Below are 22,319 nucleotides of genomic sequence, written 5' to 3' on the forward strand. Positions count from 1 at the left end.
TGGCTCACTGCAAGCTTTACCTCCCGGGTTCACGCCATTCTCCTGCCCCAGCCTCCCTAGTAGCTGCGACTACAGGCACCCGCCACCACGCCTGGCTAATTTTTTTTTTTTGTATTTTTTAGTAGAGACGGGGTTTCACCGTGTTAGCCAGGATGGTCTCGATCTCCTGACCTCGTGATCTGCCTGCCTCGGCCTCCCAAAGTGCTGGGATTACAGGCGTGAGCCACCGCGCCCGGCCCTAATCATTTTCTTTTTTAACATACATGCTGACTCTTTTCCTATCGCTTCTCCTTTTCTTGGGAAAATATGATGAATAAAGATTTATTGGTACTGAAGTTGTTTAAAAAAAGGCAAGAAAGAGGTTTCATATTTTTAGTTAGAGCAGGGCAGTAGAATTAACAACCCATGTGAGAACGAGATTATTTTGTCCAGAGAGCTAAAGTTCTAACTACCATCATAAAGTATAGCTAGGTAACATTGCACAGCAAGCAAAATATAAAATAAGCTTGTAAAGAGCACTGCATAAAGTTAATATAATCTGCTGCTGAGGTGCTCACTATTATCTATAATGTATCACCAAAAGAGAATAGGTAAGGACCTAAAAACCAGAATATAAGGCCAGATATACCTGCAGAAGAGGTGGAGGTCTTTCTCTTTCACATTTGAAGTAATAGCTTAAAATCTAAGATGTAAAAAAAAAAAAATCTTAATTTTTGGAGGGTTACATAATATCGGGAAAGATGTCTAATCTTTTGACCTATCTTTGTATGGCTCAATCAGTTTACTCTTTTAAGATTGTGTAGTGAAGAATTTAACCTTGACCGAGGAGAGGTCTGGTCTTTACACTCAGCTTCTGGGAGTGATCTCCAGGTCCTTGAAATTTCATGCCTAATAGGAATGTCTTCGTTGCCTATGGACTTTGGGCACCAGAGACAGTCTAACAATTTTAGACTGCAGTTCAGGAATGAGGGAAAGGGATCAGGAAAAGAACAGACAGGTATAGGCTACCCTCCCTCTCTCCCCATTAATTCAAGATTTCACACAAAGCTTTGGTGTCTAGCAGTAAACACGGAGTTTCATTCATCTGTCTATTAAATAATCTTGTGGCCACTTTGACAAAAGTTTTTCTGCACCTGCATAAAAGTTCCTAAGTGACTTGAATATATATTCATACTCCCTTTCTTGGCCTTCTGATCCCACTTTCTACATGGAAGGCCCCCAGTTGCTTCTCTCTACTTTAGGATTAAAGATTACAGGTCAGCCACACTGGCAGTAAGTGTTTGAGTCTCAATAAAAGCTCTGGATACCAAAGGCTCAGTTGAACATCCCCAGCTGGCATTACTCCATGTGTGGTATCACAGACTGATGCCAGAAGGGTGACATGTCCATGTCTCCAAAGAGAGAGGACAACAGAAGTTCCTCATTTGTTACTTCTGTTAGACTCTGCTCTATGCACTTTCTCCCTTAGCTGACTTTAATCCGTATTCTTTCCTTGCAATGAACAATAATCATGATTATAACAGCTTTCTGTGAGTTCCATGAATGCTAGTAAATTATTAAACCTGAAGGTCATTTTAGGATCTCCTGAATTTGCAATTAGGGTCAGAAATGAGAGCAATTTTGTGGAGTACTCCACATTTGTAGGTGGCTATTTTTTGCAGTTGGCTAAAACTCCTTACAGTTGGTGTCAAAAATAAGATTTTCTAGGCCGGGCGTGGTGGCTCATGCTTGTAATCCCAGCACTTTGGGAGGCCGAGGCAGGCGGATCATGAGTTCAGGAGATCGAGACCACGGTGAAACCCCATCTCTACTAAAAATACAAAAAATTGGCCAGGCGTGGTGGTGGGCGCCTGTAGTCCCAGCTACTTGGAGAGGCTGAGGCAGGAAAATGGCGTGAACCCGGGAGGCGGAGCTTGCAGTGAGCCGAGATTGCGCCACTGCACTCCAGCCTGGGCGACAGAGCGAGAGTACGTCTCAAAAAAAAAAAAAAAAAAAGATTTTCTAGAAAGACCCTGACTCACTGAAATACATGGCTTAGGAAGTGAAGAGAGGGTGTGGGATGATGAACCTTTGATCCCTGAGTGAAGACAGTGTCAACCACAGCATGGAATTGCTACTGTACTGTGATTAGTTAATGGAGATAATTCTCAAAAAGTTATCTCACTGGATGCATACGGAGATGCAAAATATAAAGAAAGAAGCTAAACACACAATCTCTCAGTTATTGTTATCTATGCTAGCTAAAATGAAGGTAGGGGATACAATACTACTCTAAATGAATAGGAATAGACTGTGCAGGAGGAACTTGCTAAACTAGTATTACCGACTGCAAACTGAATCAGCACAGTGGCCAAATCTTACAACTCTTTAAAAGGTGGAAAAGTTTGGGTATAAATAGAGAGAAGGAAGAATGGTGGCTGAGGGTAAAGGAATGAATGGATAGGTTATGCAGTAAGGGAAATAATACTGCATTGGTATCTCCAAAGAGGTTCAGAACAAGAGATGACGTTGTTTCTTAGCTTAACTGTAACAGATGCTTGAAAGAGTGAAGTCGTATGTTGCTGAGACCACTCCTATTTTTGGAATCCAACAAGCCTGCAAACCTGAGTAGCATCATTCTGGGAGACATTCTGGTCTATTAATGTCTGAGAAGGACTCTAAGAATGTGCCAGTATCTTTTGACTTTTATTTTTTAGGTTATGGCTAAGTGTATTGGGAAATTCAGTTAAAGCCTCCTCAGGATATAATGTCAATAGAAAATGACTAGCCTGAGGAAGAACTGCACTTAGGTAACCATCAGCTAATTTCTATGATATATAGTTCTGTACAAACATATCAATAGTGGTAGATTAAGGTGATAATTTAGTAACTTAATACAAAATTATGAAAATGTATGTAATGGCTTTAGTGGATGGATTAGCTATTTCTCTACATCTATCCATACCCTACACTGCCTTGGCCAAATCTTAGGCATATTCACACTGATACTACTGCTGTGTCTGTCACATAAACATATAGTAAATACAGATGCCCAGACAAACATGACTGTGTTGCTATACAATAAAAAAAGCCTTGGCCAAAGGCCAGGGGGTAGCTTGTACAGCAAAGAATTAACAGTACCTAAAGAGACTCTGAGGGTAAAAGTAGTTGCCTTTAACTAGTTGGAGGAGATCTCTAGGTCCTCAGAATGTCATGTGTGACAGCAGTGTCTTTGTTTACCTGATGGCTTTGGCCACCATACACTCTAACAATATGACTTATGATGGGGACTTTTGGCCACATGGTGTCAGTTCTGGAACGTACTGGAGACTAATGCTATCAATCCAATCTCTGGGAAGTGCTAAAGACTAAAGGTCATTCACATGGGCAAAATATAATGAACTGCAAAAAACAAAAAAAAAAACAACAAACAAACAAACAAAAAAAACCTCTGGACATCAAAAACTCAGGTGAGCTTCTCTGATTGGAAATATTACAAGTATATTATCATACACAAATGCCAGGAGAGTAAAGCATTCATGACTCTATAGGGAGAGGACAAGGGAAGCTCTGTGTTTGGTAGTATTCCTGGACGTTGTCTTATGCACTTCTTCTCTTGGCTGATTTTAATCTGTATCCTTTCCCCATAATAAACCATAACTGTAAGTGTAACAGTTTTTAGTGAGTTCTATGTCTTTCCATTGAATTACTGAACCCAAGAGTGACTTTGGGAATCCTGCAATTGGTATCAGACATGAGGGCAGTCTTGTGGAGTGCTCCAACTTTTTGGCTGGCTAACTTTCACGGCTGGTCAAAAGCTCTTACACTAAACCATTAATATGTCCAGGTGATTTACCTGAGATCCTTTCTTGCTACCTGGCAGGTTAATTATGAGCGTTTTCCCTCTGATTCCACATACAGGCCTGAAAGAAAAGAGAAAGTAGATGAACACTAAATTGCAATGAATGCCCGGTTTAAATACACTAACAACAAAGAACAATCATTTTACTTTACATGTGAACAACTGTTTTAGGAATAAAAGTGTTATCTTAAGACATTCACTGCTGGCTATACAAATTAGGCATTCTGGTTGAAGTTTTTACATTATGGTTAGTATGGCAAATTGGAAAAAATGTACTGAATGTGGAATCAGAATAATTTACCTACTTTTAAGCAATCTGACCAAGTCTAATGACCTATTTTGTCTAACTTCAGCTTCTTCATATATTATATAATTGTTTAAGAGTTTGAGATAGTGCATTAAAAATGCCTAGTGATATTTATGTTCAAAAGTCTAACACAAAAAGCACTTAAGATTTAGATTTGAGCTCTTGCTTCTCAGGAAGTCTGTAAGTTTTAAAGTAAACAAAGTTTTTCACAAGTGAATGGCAGAAGGGAAGAGGTTGGAGAGCTCATTCATTAATAGACCCACTGATAATCGCAGGCATTTTAAGCTAGAAATGTCTTTCAGAGATAATTGTCAATTTCCAGGCCACATTTAAACTAACTGGTTAAGAAACATAAAAAATGGAAAAGCAGTGGAAGACTGGAGTCAAGGATCAAAGGCCTAGATTTTCATATGAGAGCTGGAATTATGCTGTCATTGACTGGTTGTGTTACTTTGATCTGGTAACATTATCTCATTTTCATCATTTGAAAACAAAGAGATTATGCTTTTTTAAATTTTTACAGTATTTTTAAAGTAATGTAAGAATACTCTTCCCCAAATGTCTTGATTGAGTTTTTCTTTAACCACTCTTATTCTCTGAAATAACCTAAAACTGTCCTATATTTTATTACTTTTTCTTCTTGTCCTATTTACAATCTGAAAGAGAAGATTGCCATTTATTTACAACTTTCCATATATCCGAAAATGTTTACTGAATCACCTGCTGGCCTTCTTCTTACCAGAAAAACTATTCATTGTTTCACTAAAAACTTTAAGGCTATTTTCTGACCTTTAATCTTAATGATATTTCTTCAAAATCTGTTTTAGTTCTGGCAGTCAGAATTGGATAAAGTACTTTAGTGACAAAATGGCACTGGGTAATTATATAGTTCTTAATATGTTCCTGTTTACTTAGGAATTTTGTTTTTCTTTCCAAACTAAAATGCTACATTTTAGCTTTTTGTCAATATGATAGCTAATTGATTATAATATCACCAGTAATATGATTGGAATATAATCAATATTAAGTTCTCTATTTTCATGTAGCTACATCCGGAAGTTTGTAGCACCTTTCCTTCTAAAAACTAGAAATATTACCATAACAATTGCTGCATATTATCCTCCCAACATTTCTATGAAGGAAAGACAAATATAGTTACCTACAAAATATGGAAAAATAATTTGGAGTACAAAGAATTTGATTAATACATAGCCCTGGGATCTTTGTAATTTTATACAGTAAGTTCATTCCATCTTGTGTTTATTAATGTCCATGAACTTATCCTTACTGACATCACTGTTAACAATTTTGTCACATATTATGAAATGTGTTGGATTTTATTTTCCAAGAAGGTTGTAACTTCCTCCATTAGAAGGTTAGTGGCAAGTTAAAACTTAGTTAATTCTTTTTATTCCAATTTTTGGTAATCAAATCCAGGCTTTTTATGTCTCCAATAATACTTCACTTGCTCTAGGTTGACACCTTAGTAGCAGTGCTAATATAACCAACAATTATATCTAGACCACTATTTTTCTGTGTGTGTGTATGTATGCATAGGTGATATAATTAAAGGTTTTGCTATATAGCCAGGAGATTACATTTGTTATTTCCCATCAATTTTTTTTACTTTTTATTTTGCCAAAACATTAGATCAGAGATTTATTTATTCTTTCTCATTTCCCTGATCTCTTTGAAGTGTTTAAAAATTAATTTTAAGATATACTTTTTCATCTATAGAATGTGCAGAGTCACTGCAAGAAGAAAGTACTCCTCCTCTATATAATGCTTTAGGATTAATAAAGTATTTTTACAAACATTATATCATTCAATAATTTAAAAACTATAAGCACCAAAGTTTTAGCATATTCCAATATTTATCAAACAGCTAAAGATCTATACTAAGTATTATGGAATAAATGCAACCCAAATGCTTAAGAAGTTTATAATTGTAAAATGTAGAACATTAAAGCATATAAACAACTACAACACAAGATAGTAAGTAGTAATACAAATTGGTATAAAGTACCATAGGTTAAAAAAAAAGTAGCCAGTGTGGTGGCTCATGCCTGTAATCCCAACACTTCGGGAAGCCAAGGTGGGAGGATCACGAGGTCAGGAGTTTAAGACCAGCCTGGCCAATATGGTGAAATCCTGTTTCTACTAAAAATACAAAAAATTAGCCGGGTGTGGTAGCAGGTGCCTGTAATCCTAGCTACTCAGGAGGCTGAGGCAGAAGAATTGCTGGAATCTGGGAGGCGGAGGTTGCAATGAGCAGAGATTGTGCCATTGCACTCCAGCCTGAGTGACAGGAGTGAGACTTCGTCTCAAAAAAAGAAAACAAAACAAAAACCAAAAGGAAGGGCAGTTTAGGAGGAGGGAAAAATAAAAATAATGCAAAAGTACAGAGTTAAAAAAAGCACCAAGTGCATTTTGAGTATATTGTCTCTCACCAGCAAGCATCCACTTGCTTACTTATAGAGGAGTAATGTGAGGTAAGAAGGACCAGTGGAAAGATGTTGCTGTCTGACGGATTAGTATTTTTCAATTTGTGGTCTCTGGACCAGAAACATATACATCATATAGGAATTTGTTGGAAAGGCAAAATTTCCCATACCACCCTTATCCCCTCCTCTCTGTTGCTGATATATTGGATAAAAAACTATGAGGGTGGGGTCCAGTAATCTGTATCTTAACAAGTTCTCTAGTTGACTCTCATCCATGGAAAAGTTTGAGAACTGCTGTGATAAACTGTGCTTGAATTTTGGTACTACTATTTACTATTAGTGTAATCCTGTCTTCATTACTAAACTTCTTTAATCGTTAGTTTCCATAATCTGAGTTGTTAAAAGGGTTAACATAATCTTTGAAATATAAGGTAAAGTATAATCTAGTACATAATAGGCATTAAATAAATATTTGGTCCATCTTTCCTTAAAAAGTACATTAGAATTAAGAGAGTAGAAGTCATGAATTCACTGTAGAGAGCTAGAATGTATTCTTAAGGCATTGGGAACGATTCATGGATTCTGCTATTACTAATATTACCAAGCACTATTTCAGGAATAATAGTCTAAGATGAACTGAAAGGGGATGACAGAAGATATAAAGAAAAGAAAGTCTGATAACAAAAAACACTAAATACGAGTTGACTCATTCTTGGTTTATTTTCTCTCATGTATCTCAGCATGTTACATAGTGCATTGTTTTTGTTTATGTATATAAAATATAAAATATATTTTAAATAAACATAAAAGTATATTAAGCAAAAATCCTTTGGGAACAATAGGAAGGGCATTTTAGTCTTAGGTAAGGAAGGATAGGGGTAGTTAAGAGAAGGCTTCTATAAGGAAGGAAAAAAATCTAAGCTTCTGCCTGAAGAACTGGTAGGTGTTACAGAGGTAAAGAGAGAAGGATGAACATTCAAGGCAGAGAAAGGGGCATGTACAAAGTACTCACAAGCTAACAATAGAACCTGATATGTGTGGTAAAAACAACAAGTGTGGGTGGATGCTGATGCAAAAAGCAGCAGTGACAAATTATATAGGCCCTGGAAAGTAATCTTAAAGAATTCAGTCTTTATCCACAGACTTTATCTACAGTGGAGAGTGAGATTTTGCTAAAAAATTTTGAGCAGAGAAATAACATACTAATATCTGTATTTTCAAAAGATACTTCTGGTTGCAAAGTAGAAAATTGTTTGGAAAGGTGCAAGACAGGAAGCAAGGAATACAGTTAAGAGAATGTCGAAAAATGTAACAGGTGAATTAGGGTGGTTGCAAAGGTGATGAAGAAAAGCGAACAGGTTATAGTTAAGAATATTCTAACCCACAGACTATATAATGGGATAGTTACCGTTTTATTCTATTTTTTTGAAATTTTAATACAGAAAGAGTAATTTTTAAAAACAGGACATATTTGGATGAAAACTGGTCCTAATCTAGATTTACACTAGAAGTTCAATATTCTATGTTAAACTTGATCACAACAGGCATGAGAATAGAAGAATATGAAAAATATTGCTTCTCTTAAAATTTCTGTTAAATATTAAATACACAGCAAGGTATGACATGTGTATAAAACAGACAATAACAATAAAAATCCCACTGATGTGCCTACTACCTAGGTGAAGAAACAGACTATCACTGATACCTTCAAAGAGTACTGTGTGCCTTGCCCGATCTCAAGTCCCTTCTCCAAATAACTATTATCCTGAATTTTAAAACATTCTCTTACTGTTTTGTAAAACAGCTCTATCAATATAAAATTCATATGCCATACAACTTATCCATTTAAAAGATACAATTCAATAGTTTTTAAAGTATATTCTCAGAGTTGTACAATCATCCCGGTAATCAATTTTAGAACATTTTCATCACCCTCCACAAAAAAATCCCATACCCATTAGCAGTCACTTCACATTTTCTTGCAACTCCCAGCCCTAGGCATTCACTAAGCTATGTTCTGTCCATACAGATTTGCCTATTCTAGACATTTCATACAAAGGGAAACATATAATATGTCACCTTTTGTGACTTGCTTCTTTTACTTAACATGTTTTCAAGGTTCATCCATGTGGTGCTTATATAAGTCATTCACTTAAAAAAAAAACTTTTCCACATATATTTATCTAAATATATTTTCATTTTAGCATGCTTTTGAAATTTATATACAAATGAAATCATACTGTGTATATTCTTATACAACTTGGTTTTCCCACTCAACATTGTGTTTGTGAGACTCCTCCATGCTGATATGCATAGCTATAGTTCATTTTCAATGCTGTACAATATTACATATGTGCACAGCTTTCTCTAGGACAGTGTTCTTCAAATTGTAGGTCATGACCAATTAATAGGGCAGTAAACTGACTTCGGTTGCCATAAGTAGCATTTTTTAAAAAAGAACAGAACAGAAAATATCAGAATGCTTTCCTGGTAGTTAGGATAAATATCGACTCAGAAAAGTTTGTGCCTTTTGTATGTGTATGTGTGTGCATATTGTTTATGTACATATATATGCATATATGCATACCCACATACATAGAGACATATATATACATATGTGTGTGGGTACTGAATTACAATGTTAAGTACATTTCTTACTGTGGCTTATGGTCAAAAACATTTGAAAGCTAATGTTCTAGAGTAAATAGCTAGAAGCAGATTTTATGAGTCACAGGAATAAGCAGATGTGCAGTTTTACTGTATAAAAGTAATTTTCCATAGTGTTTGTACCAATTTACATTCCCATCAACACACTGTTGCTGCCTCTCCTGACAAGGCTAGATGTTGTCCGTGTTTTTCTTTTTTAATTTCTTTTGGCCGAATAGATGACAGATATAAAGCAACTACAATAAAATGTTAATAGTAGAATCTTAAGTATTCACTGTAAAATTCTTTCAATTTGGTATATGTTTGAAATTTTTCATAATGAAAAGGTTGAGATAAAGTTGTCTCTTTATTTGTAATTTTAAACTTAAATCTAAACATTTTATTGTTCATATATGTATTGGCTTATTATTTCTATTCTGCAGTTAGTGTATTTCCATCTGTTAGTGCAGGGTGCCCCAAAATTATAAACTTCTAGAGGGTCGATTCTGTATAGAACCTATTGTACAGCACCTAATACAGTATCTTCACCAGTTAGACATTTATTAAATCCATTTTGATGAAATGAGGAATGCTCAGAAACTGTGCTATAGTTACAATCTCTACATCATGAAATAAACAGTAAATATGAAATTTGGTCCCTTTAAAAAATACACCTTGGGTTTATAGGACAGCAACTGATGTATCCTGATCTTTTATCCAACAAACTTGATGAACTCTTCCATTACTTCTAAAAGACTACTAATTTTTTAATAATTCCCATGTAGTAATCATGGGAGATTACTTGTCCTTTTCAATGCTTGTATCATTTATTTTTTTTACTTTGTACAATATTGGACAGAAGTATACTTGGACTCTGCCTTATTCCTAACTTTAAAGAGAATACTGACAATATCTAATTATTAACTATATTTGCTTTGTCAAATTAAGGAAGTTCCCTTCTAACCATTGCTTGCTAAGAGTCGTTATTCACAAACAGGTTTGGAATTTTATCAAATGCTTTTTCTGCATCAGTTGAGAAGGTTCTATGACTTTTCTCCCTTAATCTGTTAATGTGGTGATTCATGTTAATCAGTTAACCATCTTTGTGTCCTTGAAATAAATCCATCTTTATCCTGATGTATCTTTTAAAAATATACTTTTAGATTTGATATGTTAGTATCTTATTTTTGAAGTTTTCACATCCATGTTCACAATGAATACCTACATTTTCCCTTTTTTCTACTACCATTTTCTAGTTTTGTAATAAGATTATCCCAGACTCATAACACGAATTGAGAAATGTTTGCTCAGGCTTTCCTTGTTTTTCATGACCTTGATAGCTTTGGTAAGTGCTGGTCAGTTTTTTTTTGCAGAATGCCCACTTCTGGTGTCTGTCTGATATTTTCTGATGATAAGATTAGGGTTATGGGATTTTTGGAAGAAGACTATAGAGGTATAGAGCCATTTTTATTACATCATATCACAGGTATATGCTATCAATCTGACTAATGAATGTTGATACTGATCTTGATCTCTTAGCTGAGGTATTTGTCAGGTGCTCCCCACAGCAAAGTTACTCTTCCCCAACCTGCCCCCAGTTCTGTACTCTTTGGAAGGAAGTCACTGTATGTAGCCCATGCCTAAGAAGTGAGGAGTTATGTGCCCCTTCCTTGAGGGTGGAACATCTATATAAATTATTGGGAAATCTTATGCACAGGACATTTGTCTCTTCTCCCTCATGAATTAATTTATGCAAAAAGTTACTTGTATAAGCATGGAGTCATGGATGTTTATTTATTTTATACTTTGGATTATAATAAGATACTGCTTATTGCTTATTTTGTTGCTCACATTTTTACATCTTTGGTCATTGGGAGATGTCAATTGACTCCTATGCCCCTTTAATATATACCCGCCAATGTGTGTTTTGTTGTAGTTTGTTTTCTTGAGCGCTTCCTTACTTTTAAGCACTACGAGATATACCAGGCTCATCTTGTATATTTCCTGCCTTGGTCCCAGAATCAGCCATTTCTCCAAGGAACCCAGGTTCCTTTTATTGCCAAATGGTAGAAAAACTAAGATTTCAGCATTAATCATATCATTTCATTTTGATATGTCATTTATTTTAGACCCTCCCTGCTGACAAAGCAAAGGAATACATGTGTAAACTAACCTGTGTGTGTGTATATATATATATTACACATATGTATACGTATATACGTATATACATATACATATATGTGTATATATACATATATGTACATATATATTACACATATTTCTGTATGTAACCATTTGTATCTATGTTAAAGCTAGATATGAATTCATACTGATATCTCCAACTCTAATTCATTACCTAGAATCACATGGATCATTCTAGCCTTTTCCCCTTGCTTGTACATATGTAATTTCCCACTCTGACAGTGAGAAACCTGTCTCTCACTACCTGCCATCCATTTATTAACTGTTCAATTCCAGTATACACATATATTAAAATTAGAAATGTTAACCCATACCTCCATGGGATACAACTTTATCAACTAAAGCGCTTATGTGCAGTTGCTTTTACCTTTAGTCTTACAGACTCCACTCATATCCAAAGTTATTTAGGTCAGTACTTTTCCCCTCCACTCCCTTCCATGAGGTTGTTTCATTTATTTTGTAATGCATTTAAATTCTCTTGGCAGAGTCTTCACTGCTTTCTGGGATCCATCAAATGCAATTTGCATATATTAAGCCTTCCTTGTGATAAAGTTCTATGACTTCTGACAAATGTATAATGTCATGTTTCCGTATTTCTACTTCATATCAAATAGTGTTACTGCTCTAAAAAATCTGTTCGGCTTTATCCATTCACCTATATCTTTCTTTTCAAAAACTCTGGGCAATCACTGATCATTTTACTGTTGTTATAATTTTACTTTTACTACAATGTCATAAAGTTAGAACCACATAATACGTATTCTTTTCACACTGGCTTCTTTTACTTAGCAATATGCATGTAAGGATGTCTTTTTTGGTTGCTTGATGGCTCATTTCCTTTTATTACTGAATAAGAGTCCATTGTATGGATGCACTTAATTTGCTTATCCACTTACCTATTGAGGTAAATCTTGGTTGATTCCAACTTTTGGCAATTATGAATAAGGCTGTTATAAACATTTGCATGTGGGTTTTTGTGTGGATGTAAGTTTTCACATAAATTTGTTAAATATCTAGAAGTTCTCTGTATATCTTGGATACAAGTCACATTTATGGTATATGATAGAATGACTAGACAGACAACTAGCAAGCATATAGAAGAACTCAGCAATACAAATCAACAGGATCGAATTGATATTTGTAGAACACTCCAGCTGACAGAATAATACACATTGTTTTTACCAATATAGACCATATCTGTGACCATAAAAATAAACCTAAAGAAATTTAAAAGAATTGCAATTATAGAGTATCTTCTCTGACCACAATGGAAGCAAAGTTGAAATCAGTAACAGAAAGATAACAGGAAAATTCCTATACACTTGGAAACTAAACCATAAACTTCTGAATAATCTATGGATCAAGGAAGAAATCTCAAGAAACCAGAGACTTCTGGTTTCAAAATGGCAACGTACAAGCAGGCTGGCTTCACTCCTCTCAACAGGAAACCAAAAGCAAATGAACAGCACAGAGATTATCACTAGAAATATCCCAGAACTCAAATATGAAGATGAGATGTGGCCCTGGGGCCAGAAAGAAGTGAAAAAACTCCGAACAGACAGTAAGAGTATCAGATTTCCACATCCATGATGTTCCTCCTCCCCATCCTGCCTTGCACGAAGTATGTAGAAAATTTTCCTCCAACTTACTGTTTTAACATTGGAAAAAGTGTGATCAAGGTGAACAGCTAGCTTCCCATCATTCTGCATGCCCTGGCAGTAGACCTGTCCCTGCCTTAACCCATGGGAAGCATCACAAGTGTCTGAAGGAACAAATATACCTGAGGATAGGCAGATACAAAGGGAGGAGGTGGGATTACAGTCTCTGACCCTGGAAACTCTGCTCATAAACTCAGCCAAAGGAGATGCTAAATCATGATGGCCGTTCAGCAGTACCACGCTGTGGGAGGTGCATCCCACAGGCTCCCTGGGCATGAAACACTGGCCTAGCTTTCCTACACTGGAAGGATATACCATGTTTCACCTCCCTCACCCGAGAAGGGTAGCATTCTGACCATTTACTGGAGCTTAGGTGAACCTGGGGATAATGTGTCACCTAGGACTGAAAATGGGGAAGTGGTAAAAGAAAAAAAAGCCTCAAATCAAATATATCCTGAATTGAATAAAGAAAACATGATACATACACACCATGGAATACTATACAGCCATAAAAGGAATTAAATCATGTCCTCTGCAGCAACATGGATGTACTTGGAGGCCATTATCATAAGCAAATCAGTACAGGAACAGAAAACCACATACTGAACGTTCTCACTTACAAGTGGGAGCTAAACTTTTGGTACACATGGACATAAAGATGGGAACAATAGACACTGGGGACTACCAAGGTATGAGAGAGGGAGGAGGGCAACGGCTGAAAAACAACCTTTTGTATACTACGCTCATTACCTGGGTGATGGGATCATTTGTACCACAAACCTCAGCATTATGTGATATACCCATGTAACAAACCTGTACATGTACCCCTGAATCTAAAAGTTGAGATTATAAAAAACAAACACAAAAAAGCAAAACAAGCCAGACAGAACACTGGAATAAATATAACATCCTCCAATGCAAAGATGTGTACATACATCCAAAAGAAACAATAGTAAACAGGAAACCATGATCTTCCCAAGTGGACAAAGCAATGAAACAGTAACTGGCCCCAATGAAACAGCAATATGTGAGCTCCATAACCAAGAGCTCAAAATAGTAGTTTTAAGACAACTCAGTGATCTCCAAGGTAACACAGAAAAGCAATTCAAAAATTCATGATAGAAATTTAATGAACAGATTGAAATAATTAAAAACCAAACATTAACCTTGGAACTGAGATATATATTTGTTCAACTGAAAGGTTCGTTAGAAGCTTTCAACAGTAGAATGGATCAAGCAGAGGAAAGAGTCAGTGAGCTCAAAGATAGGCTATTTGAAAATACACAGAGAAGAAAAAAGAAAAAAGCATGAAGAGCAATGAAGATCACCTGTAAGATATAGAAAATTACATAAAAACAACAAATCTAGAAATTATTTTATTGATGTTCAAGAGGGAGTTGAGGAAGAGCAAGGGGTAGAAAGCTTACTCAAAGAAATAATAATAGAACTTTCCAAATCTTGACAAGGATATAAATATTCAGGTATAGGAAGGTCAGAGAACACCAAACGGATAGGACCCAAATAAGACTACTCCAAGGCATACAATAATCAAAGGTCATGAATGAAGACAGAATCCTAAAAGCAGTAAGATGTCTTACCAGTGGAACCCCAAATGAGCTCAACTAACAACTTCTACCAAGGACCCCTGGACCAACCCACTGACCATTTGGCTGGCCTAGAGAGTTCCCCTCTGGAGGACACTACCACTGTAGGGCCCCTTCTTTGCCCCTTTCCAGCAGGAAGTAGCTAGAGCAATCATTGCCCAATTCCCAACAGCAGTTGGGGTGTCCTGTCTAAAGGGGGCGTTGAGAGGTGAACCCAGCTGGACTTCCTGGGTCAAGCAGGGACTTGGAGAACTTTTATGTCTTACAAGAGGATTGTAAAATGCACCAATCAGTACTCTGTAGCTAGAATTGTAAAACGCACCAATCAGTGCTCTGTAGCTAGCTAGAGGTTTGTAAAATGCACCAATCAGTGCTCTGTAAAAACGCACCAATCAGCGCTCTGTGGCTAGCTAGAGATTTGTAAAATGGACCAATCAGCACTCTGTAAAATGGACAAATCAGTGCTCCATAAAATGGACCAATTAGCAGGACATGGGTGGGGACAAATAAGGGAATAAAAGCTGGCCAACCCTAGTCAGCAGGGGCAACCTGCTCTATTCCCCTTCCACCCTGTGGAAGGTTTGTTCTTCCACTCTTCACAGTAAATCTTGCTGCTGCTCACTCTTTTGGTCCACGCCACCTTTAAGAGCTGTAACACTCACCGCGAAGGTCCGCGGCTTCATGCTTGAAGTCAGCAAGACCACGAACCCACCGGAAGGAACCAACTCTGGACACACAATCATAACTCCAGTATGAAGGTGAATAGATAAATATATCAAAAACAACAGGAGCTACAACAACCTGTTAAGAGATAGGTAATATAAAATATGCAAATTGAGACAACTACGAGTCTAAATGTGAGGAAGATGGAAGTAAAGTGTAAAAGATTTTTCCCATTTTTTTTCAGTTTCTGTTCCCATTTCTGTGATCTAAGATAAGTTGTCATCTTTTTAAAATAACTTGTTATAAGGTATTTTTTATAAGCCTCATGGTAACCACAATGCAAATACCTATAATAGATTAACTAAAAATAAAAAGCAACAAATTAAAAGATACTACCAGAGAAAATCACTTAAACCACAAATGAAGAAAGTAAAAAAGGGAGAAAGGAGTTATAAAACAACCAGAAAACAAATGACAAATGGCAGGAGTAAGTCCTTACTTATTAATAATAACATTTAATATAAATTAACTCACTTCTCCAAGGCAAAGACATAGAGTGCCTGAATGGATAAAGAAATAAGACTCAACTATGTGTTACCTACAGGAAACCCACTTCATCTCTAAAGACACATATAGACTCAAAGTGAAGGGGTGAAGAGTGATATTCCATGCAACTGGGAGCCAAAACAGAGCAGGAGTAGTTATACTTAGATAAAATGGACTACAAATCAACAGCTGTAACTGTAACAACTGTAACTATAACAACTGTAGCCATAACAACTGTAAACAACTGTAAAAATAGACAAAGGAGGAGATTATATAATGATAAAGAGGTCAATTCAGCAAAATGATATAACAATTATAAATATCTGTGCACCCACCACTGGAGTTGCCAAGTATATAACGCAAACATTAATAGATCTTAAGGGATAACTGCAATATAATAATAGTAGGGGACTTTAATACTCCACTCTCTGTAGTGAACAGGTCATCTAAACAGAAAATCAACAAAGAAACATCCAAATTAAACTATACACCAGACCTAATATGCCTAACTGATATTTACAAATCATTTCACCCAACTGCTGCAGGATACACATTCTTTTCTTCTTCCTGGTTTAGTCTTGGGAGGGTGTATGTGTCCAGGAATTTATCCATTTCTTCTAGATTTTCTAGTTTATTTGTGTAGAGGTATTTATAGTATCTCTGATGGTAGTTTGGAAATAATAGCAATTCTAATCAAACTTTCTAAAAAAAATTGAAGAGGAGGGAATACTTTCAAAGTCATTCTATGTGGCCAGCATTACCCTGACACCAAAACCAAAAAGGATAAAACAAAAAGAGAAACCCAGGCCACCCTCCCCAATGAATACAAACGCAAAAATTCTCAAGAAAATGTTAGTAAACCAAGCTCAACAACACATTGAACAGATCGTTCACCATGATCAGGTGGGATTCATCCCAAGGATGGTTCAACATATGCAAATCAATAAATGTGATATGCTACATTAATAGAACCAAGAATAAAAACCCTATGATTATTTCAATATATGCTGTAAAAGCATTCAATAAAGTTCAGCATGCTTTTATGATAAAAACCCTCATCAAACTGAGTATAGAAGGAACATACCTCAACATAATAAAGACCATATATGACAAACCCACAGCTACTAGCATACTGAAAAGGAAAAAAATTGAAGGCCTTTCCTCTAAGATCTGGAACAAAATAAGGATGCTCACTGTCACTACTTTTTTTCAAAATAGTACTGGAAGTCCTGGCCAGAGCAATTAGGCATGAGAAAGAAACAAAGGGCGTTCAAACTGGAAGAGAAGAAGTGAAAATAGCCTTGTTTGCAGATGACATGACCTTATAGTTAGAAAAATCTGGAGACTCCACTAAAACACTGTTAGAATTGATAAACAAATCCAGTATAGTTATAGGACACAAAATCAACATACAAAAAGTAGTAGCATTTCTATATCCAACAGTGAACAATCTAAAAAAGAAATCAAGAAAGCAACCCCATTTATAATAGCTCCAAACATATAAAATAACTAGGAATCAATTCAACCAAAGAAGTGAAAGATCTATACAAGAAAAACCATAAAACATTGATGGAAGAAATTGAAGAGCACATAAAAAATGGAAATATATTCTATGCTCATGACAGGAAGAATATTGTTAAAATGACCATAGTACCCAATGTAATCTAGACATTCAGTGGAATCTCTATCAAAATATCAATGACATTTTCCAAAGAAATATAAAAACAATCCTAAAATTCATACGGACTACAAAAGAGCCTAATATCCAAAGCAATCCTGAGCAAAAAAAATCAAAGCTGGAGGTATCACATCATATGACCTGACTCCAAAATATACTACAAAGCTATAGTAACCAAATCAACATGGTACTGATACCAAACAGATATGCCAGAGCAATGCAAGATAAGGAACTCAAATATAAATTCATGTATTTATAACCAAGTCATGTTTCACAAAGGTGCCAAAAACACACAATGGGGAAAGGCCCATCTTTTCAATTAATGATGCGAGGAAAACTGGATATCCACTTGCAGAGGAATGAAATTAGACCCCTATCTTTTACCACACACAAAAATCAAATCAAAATACAGACTTAAGTCTAAGACCTGAAACATGAAACTACTAGAAGTAAACACTGAGGAAATGCTCCAGGACATCTGTCCAGGCAAAGATTTTTGTCTAAGACTTCAAAACCACAAGCAACAAAAGCAAAAATAGACAAATGGGGTTATATAAAACTAAAAAGCTTCTGCACAGCAAAGGACATAATCAGGAAAGCAAAGAGACAACCCACAGAACAGAAGAAAACATTTTCAAACTACCTATCTGACCAAGGATTAATAACCATACTATCTAAGGAGCTCAGATAGCTTGACAGAAAACAACAACAAAAACAACAAATAATTCTATTAAAAAATGAGCAAACTATATGAATAGACATTTCCCAAAGAAGGCATTCAAATGGCCAACACCACTAATCATCAGATAGATGCAAACCAAAACTACAATTAGATATCATTTTACTCCAGTTAAAATGGCTTTTTATCAAAAAGACAGGCAGTAACACATGCTGGTAAGGATTTGGAAAACAGGAAACATTTGTACGCTGTTGGTGGAAATGTAAATTAGTAGAGCCACTGTGGAGAGCAGTATGGAATTTCCTCATAAAACTAGAAATAGAATTACCATACGATCCAGCAATTGCACTGCTGGATATATATCCAAAAGAAGGGAAATCAACATATTCGAAAAGACATCTGCACTCTCACATTTACTTCAGCACTATTCATAATGGCTAAAATATGGATTCAACCTAAGTACCAGTGAACATACAAATGGATAAAGAAAATGCAGTATCTATATATAATGGAACATTATTCAGTGATTAAAAAATGAAATCCTATCATTTGCAGGAACATGGAAGGAACTAAAAGTCATTTTGTTAAATGAAACAAGGCAAGCACAGAAGGAAGAATGTCACACGTTCTCCCTCATAATGTGGGGGCTAAAAAAGTGAATCTCATGAGGATAGGTAGTAGTAGATTGGTTGTTACCAGGGGCCAGGAAGGGTAGTGGGGAGGAGGGAAAGATGAGAAGTTGATTAATGGGCACATATGAAGTTTGATAGAAGAAATAAGACCTAGTGTTAGATTAAAAAAAAAAAGAAAAAATCTCAAAAAATAAAAAGATACATTAAGATGAATAAAAATGCAAATATAACATATCAAATTCATGGAATGCACCTAAATCATTGCTCCTAAAGTTTACATTAGAAAAGTCTCAAATCAATAACAAACTTCCACCTCAAGAACTAGATAAAGAGCAAAATGAACCCCAAACAAGCAGAAGGAATGAAATAATAAAGAGCAGATAACAGTGAAATTTAAAACAGAAAAATAGAGAAAGTCAATGAAACAAAAAGCTCGTTCTTTGAAAATATAAATAAAATGGAAATATCTTAAGCAAGACAGAAAAAAAAGATGGAAATTACCAATATCAGGAATGAAACAGGCGTATTAATACAGACTCTCAAGACAAGAAAATAACAGTAAGAGAATACTAGGACCAACTCTATATACATAAATTAGACAACTTAGATGAGATGGACAAATTTCTCAAAAAGCATAAAATACTACATTAACCATATATAAAATAGATAAATAGCCCTGTAACTTTAAAGAAAATTCAATTTATAGTAAAAAACTCTAGAAAACTAAAGCTCTAGGACAGATGGTTCCACTAGTGAATTCTCTGAAATGTTTAAAGAAAAATTAATATACATTTACATAAACTCTTCCAGAGAGTAAAAGTGGAGGGAATATCACAACTCATTTTATGAAGCCAGTATTAACTTGACACCAAAATCAGATGAAGATAGTATAAAAAAGAAAAATATAGACCAGTATCTCTTATGAATATAGATATAAAAATCCTTCCCAAAATATTAGCAAACAGAAGTCAGGAATAAGTAAAAAGAACTATATACTAGGACCAAATGGGTTTACTCCAAGAATTCAAGACCAGCTCAATATTTGAAAATAAATCAACATATTCATCATATTAACAATCTAAGAAGAAAAAGTAGATCATGCAATCATATCAATTAACACAGGAAATTCACTGGACATAAACACTGATCCATGATAAAAGCTCTCAAAAAAAGTAGAAATTCAGGGATGGACTTCTTTAATTTGAAAAAGAGCTTATATAAAAAATATACAACGAATATACTTAATAGTGAAACATTGAGTGCTTTCTCCCCAAGATCAGGAAAAAAGCAAGGATATCCATTTTCATCATGGCTATTCAAAATCGCACTGGAAGTTTTAGCTAGGGCAGCAGGCAGAAAAAGAAGAAAAGGCATATAAATCACAAAGAATGAAGTAAAACTACCCCTATTTGCAGATGATGTGATTGTCTATATAGAAAATCCCAAAGAATAAAACAAAACCCACAAACAAACAAAAAACAAAAAACAAAAAGAAAAAGCCCTCCTAGAATTAACAGTACTAGCAATGAAGCAAGGCTGTAGAATATAAAATCAACATCCAAGAATTAATTGTATTTCTATATATATCTTAGCAATGGACATGAGGTGGACACCTAAATTAATAATAAAATACCATTTACAATAATTGAAAATACAATTAAATACTTAAGTGTAAATCTAATGAAACATGTTCAGACTTTATATACTGAAAACTGCAATAAAAGAAATCAAAGGCAATCTAAAGGAAGAGACCATAATGTGTTCATGGAGGCTCAACATGGAAAAGATGTCAATTCTACCCAAATTTACATCCAGATTTAATGTAATTCCTACAAAAATCCAAGAAATTTTTTTGTAGATATAGACAAACTTATTCTAAAATTTACATGGAAAACAAAAGGGACCAAAATAGCTAAAAATTTTGAAAAAGACAACTAAAGTGGGAGGAATCTGTCTATGCAATTTCAAGACTTATTGTTTAGCTACAGTAATAAAGATTATGTGGTACTGACAGAGGGACAGACATGTAGAACAGAACAGAGAAACCAGAAATAGAACTAAACAAATAGGCCAGATTAATTTTCAACAAAGGTGCAAAAGCCATTCAACAGAGGAAAGGTACCTTTTTTTTTTTTTTTTTTTAACAAGTAGCACTGGAGCAAGTGGTCGTTCATACACAAAAACCAACCAACCAACCAAACAAAAAAAACCTCAACCTAAACTCACACCTTAGAAAAAAATCAACTCAAATGCATTTAAAGGTAAAATGTAAAATTATAAAAGTTTTAGAAAAAAACCCAGGAGAAAGTCTTTGGACCTTTGCCTAGGTGAAGGGTGCTTAGATTTTACATCAAAAAAACACAACTGCTAAAAGAAAAAGATGATAAATTGGACCTCATGGAAATTAAGCAGTTTTGCTCTGTGAATGACACCGTGAAGAGGAAAAAAGACAATGTATTGACTGGGAGAAAACAATTGCAATCAACATATCTGACGAAGGACAGGTTTCTAGAACACAAAAAATCTCAAAAATCAGGGATAAAAAAACTAAAAAATACAGTCAGACAATAGGCAAAAGATCTGAACAGATGCTCAAAATTCCTAGTCATTAGGGAAATGCAAATTAAAACTATTTACAAAACTATCAAAATGGCTAAAATAAAAAGTGATAACTCCAAATACTGGCGAGGTGTGGAGACACACTCGTATATTGTTGGTGTGATTGTAAAATGATGCAGTTGCTCTGGATAATAATTTGACAGTTCATTTAAACAGAAAACCTGCAACTGCCATAGAACCTAGATACTGCATTGTTTGGTGTAACGTTCATCATAATTGCAAACTGTAAACAACCCAGATGTCCTTCAACAGAAAATGGTTGAACAAACTGTAGTGCATATATAGTATGGAATACTACTCAACAATAAAATGTAAGGAATTATTGATCCATGTAACAATTTAGTCGAATCTCCAGGAAATCATGCTTAATGGGAGAAAGCAATCCCAAAAGGCTACATACTGTATGGTTCTAATTATATTCATTCTTGAAATGGCAAAATATTGAACTAGAAAATAGATTAGTGGTTGCCAGAGTTTAGGAAAGGGGGGCTGGGTGACAGAGAGGTGGTGTGGCAATAAAAGGGCAATGACAATAAAAAAGCAATAGTACAGCCACTATGGAGAGCAGTATGAAATTTCCTCATAAAACTAGAAACAGAATTATCATATGATCCAGCAATTGCACTACTGGGTATATATCTAAAAGAAAGGAAATCAATATATCAAAAACACATCTGCACTCCCACATTTAGTGCAGCACTATTCACAATAGGCAAAATATGAAGTCAACCTAAGTACCCATGAACAAATGAATGAACAAATTGTTGTGTCATGATGGTATCAATGTCAACATCCGACTG

General features: G+C 35.2%; 1 protein-coding gene across 16 annotated transcripts in view; it reads right to left on the reverse strand.

The window, feature by feature from the left end:
* GPHN (gephyrin) overlaps positions 1–22,319 on the reverse strand; it is a 667,615-nt gene that overhangs the window by 271,604 nt on the left and 373,692 nt on the right. For all 16 annotated transcript variants that reach the window (XM_032179254.3, XM_032179251.2, XM_032753695.2 and 13 more), the window contains one exon: positions 3,836–3,902. In XM_032179254.3, the coding sequence (XP_032035145.1) occupies positions 3,836–3,902 (67 nt within the window). The remainder of the gene's footprint in view (positions 1–3,835; positions 3,903–22,319) is intronic.

Source organism: Hylobates moloch, unplaced genomic scaffold (assembly GCF_009828535.3).
Source record: "Hylobates moloch isolate HMO894 unplaced genomic scaffold, HMol_V3 SCAFFOLD_16, whole genome shotgun sequence".
Classification (NCBI taxonomy): Eukaryota; Metazoa; Chordata; class Mammalia; order Primates; family Hylobatidae; genus Hylobates; species Hylobates moloch.